The sequence below is a fragment of the Sinocyclocheilus anshuiensis genome, unplaced genomic scaffold, assembly GCF_001515605.1.
Source record: "Sinocyclocheilus anshuiensis isolate Anshui unplaced genomic scaffold, SAMN03320099.WGS_v1.1 scaffold714, whole genome shotgun sequence".
Classification (NCBI taxonomy): domain Eukaryota; kingdom Metazoa; phylum Chordata; class Actinopteri; order Cypriniformes; family Cyprinidae; genus Sinocyclocheilus; species Sinocyclocheilus anshuiensis.
The window spans coordinates 560,325-562,953 of record NW_015546068.1 but is presented as its reverse complement, the minus strand read 5'-3'; the positions used below and the strand labels follow the sequence as shown (position 1 = coordinate 562,953).

Genomic DNA, 2,629 nt, shown 5'->3' with positions numbered 1-2,629 from the left:
GGTTTTCTTCTGATTAAAAGAATCACGCTTCAACTGATGTCTTAACGTTTAATGTCTTCTTTTCAAAGAGTATAAGTATCGGCGTCATCGTCATCTTGATCCTATTTCGACATCACTTGAATATCGTGACACCCTTTGGATATCAACATCTTGACATCTTTACATCATGACACCGTGAAAAACTGAAACAAATAAAATTACCTTCAGATACATAACCTGTGAGTGTGTTTCTGTTTTTACCGCAGTTTAACCAAGTCTGCTTCTTACTGAACCAATATCAATACACACAGTACATTAACTTTGCAAATTAACAGATGAAATCCAAAGAATAAACAACATACCGTGTGCGCCTTCTAATCAGAAATCCAGGAGACATTAGAGGACATTTATGTAGGCATTCCTTCTAACAAATAATCTTACAATCGATCAGCTCTTAGCATTTGTGCATTTCTTTGTGGATCTGATACTCACATGGCTAGATCACGTGACAAATTCAACTAACGTTACACATATTTCACCTGCAGGTGTCACTATTACCCAGTATTTATAATACTCAAATACAATTTCCAAATGAACATTCATAATACATTACACACCATTTGTGAACTAAATACCTTTTCACAAAATAAATGACTGAAATACTTAAAAGAAAATACAACCTTTTCTGCGACAGCTACAATTATTTTAGTACATCAAGTTAAACTAGTTAACACAAAATAAGTTAATAAAAAGTAATAAATAATAAATATTTTATTGTATTTTATTTCAGTTAACATTTATTTCAAATAACAAAAAAAATCATTCTTTTTTTTTTTTATGGGATGTAGTTTTAGTTAACTATAACAACCCAGGTGCTGTAAATATTTTTTTTTTCAGCCACTTTTATTGCAGACTCTTTAGGTTTAAGATGGCTTGCAGTAAAATACTGCAGTTTGAGCATCAATACAAATCAGGGCTAAACATTCCCAGAGATCCAGAATCAAATGAAAAATCAGGCCGAACGGAGCAAGAACGCCCTCGAAACCCCAATCAGAGGATATTTACAGGTGCTGCAGGTAAAACAGCGTTCTGCTGAGGCGCGTGCTTACTTGCAGGCACTTTCTTCTCAAACTGTTTACCTGCTCTGTCACACTCGGCCTGCTAATTAATGACTCATTTTCGAATCATTTATCTAAGAGCTGCTGGCGAAGGGAGAAAAAGCAAATCACCGTGGAAAAAAAAGCAAGCAATCAGCGCAATGAGGAAACTAACAGCCCTCCTCGTTCGCCACATCGCTCTCGTCTCTCAGCATCCATCTCTCTCTCCTGTCCTCCGCCACTCGCACGGCACCATGGGAAAGAGTGCCGGCTAATCACGGGCCTGCGAGAGCGAGGACAAGGAGGGTGGTGGGGGAGGAAGAGGGGCTGCAGGGGCGTCTAATTAAACTCAAAGCTTGATTACGAAGGTGATTATCTTCACAACGCGGCGTCTCAATCAGAGGCTGAGAGGAGGGCACCGCACTCACCTGGTTGGCCTTCTCCAGGTTCGCCATTAGCGCACCCATCTCCTCCACTCTGGAAGACACAAACCACACGTTAAACATCAAACCGCCATCACGTTTAACACTCACAAGCAATTACACACAGATTCATGCTGCTGATAAAATGCACAGAGTGTCATGTTTAGTTGGGAACTTGTTCTGAAATTAGTTTGTCAAGAGACACGATGCACAAAGGAATAAATAACAATAATTCTAGCATTTAGACAAGTAGTTAACTATATTAAGTTTGCTTATGTTAACTAGCATAGCTATTAGCTAGTTAACATAATCTTGATGCAGGGATGATGAATAAAAATAAATAAATAAATAAAAACAAAACAAAACAGATTTCAGCTAGTTTAATAATCCATGTATCATTCGATCATTCGTTTTTTGATTTAATATTGAAAGTAGAAAAATGAGAAAACGGCTCCTTTTTCGTTTTTTTTCCAAAACACGAAAAATGTTCGTTTTCGGTAGAAAAATTAATAAACAGCATGAATATTTGATTTCTACACGTGGGCGGGAATTAAATGCCCCTTTTTGATGATTGGTCAGCCGAAGATCAAACCGTGCCGTCATCAGTTCTTCCGCAGTATCACGCAGCAGAATAATAGTCCTCCACTGCTGCAGTTGTACGGATTAATAACCCATTTTATTGCAACTACATTTCATATTTTTCTCATCAAACAGACTAATGAATAGCTCGACACAACTCGTACCGGGGCAGAGTCTAGACAGTTCTTTCTTCTGTGTAGACCAGCAGTTCTTAAAGTGATAGGGGGTCCGCAAATAATTTGCTATAGCCTAAAGTATTTCCAGACTGTAAAGTTGCTTTTTTTATCATGATACATAGGCCTACTGTGATTTATTCCAAAGTGACTTATATGATGCATTTAACGTCAAATAAATGAATGAAGCCTTTTAAAAGATGAGTATTCCCTGTGGTTCATGTTTGTGGCATGCGCCAGAAAGATGCTCAAGGAGACCGAGACGCGCTAAAGCAGCGCATTCTGTTGTTCTCTTTATTTTTCAAAGGCATAATTATTTCTCGGACCCCCTATCACTTTAAGAACCACTGGTCTACACAGAAGAAAGCCCTGTCTAGAC

At 38.2% G+C, this 2,629-nt stretch overlaps 1 protein-coding gene across 1 annotated transcript in view; it reads right to left on the bottom strand.

Annotated features, from left to right (window-relative positions):
- LOC107699623 (homeobox protein cut-like 2) overlaps positions 1-2,629 on the bottom strand; it is a gene marked incomplete at its 5' end in the record, with an annotated part of 33,222 nt that overhangs the window by 24,002 nt on the left and 6,591 nt on the right. Inside the window, one exon of the mRNA XM_016500941.1 lies at positions 1,505-1,553. Within this exon, the coding sequence (XP_016356427.1) occupies positions 1,505-1,553 (49 nt within the window). The remainder of the gene's footprint in view (positions 1-1,504; positions 1,554-2,629) is intronic.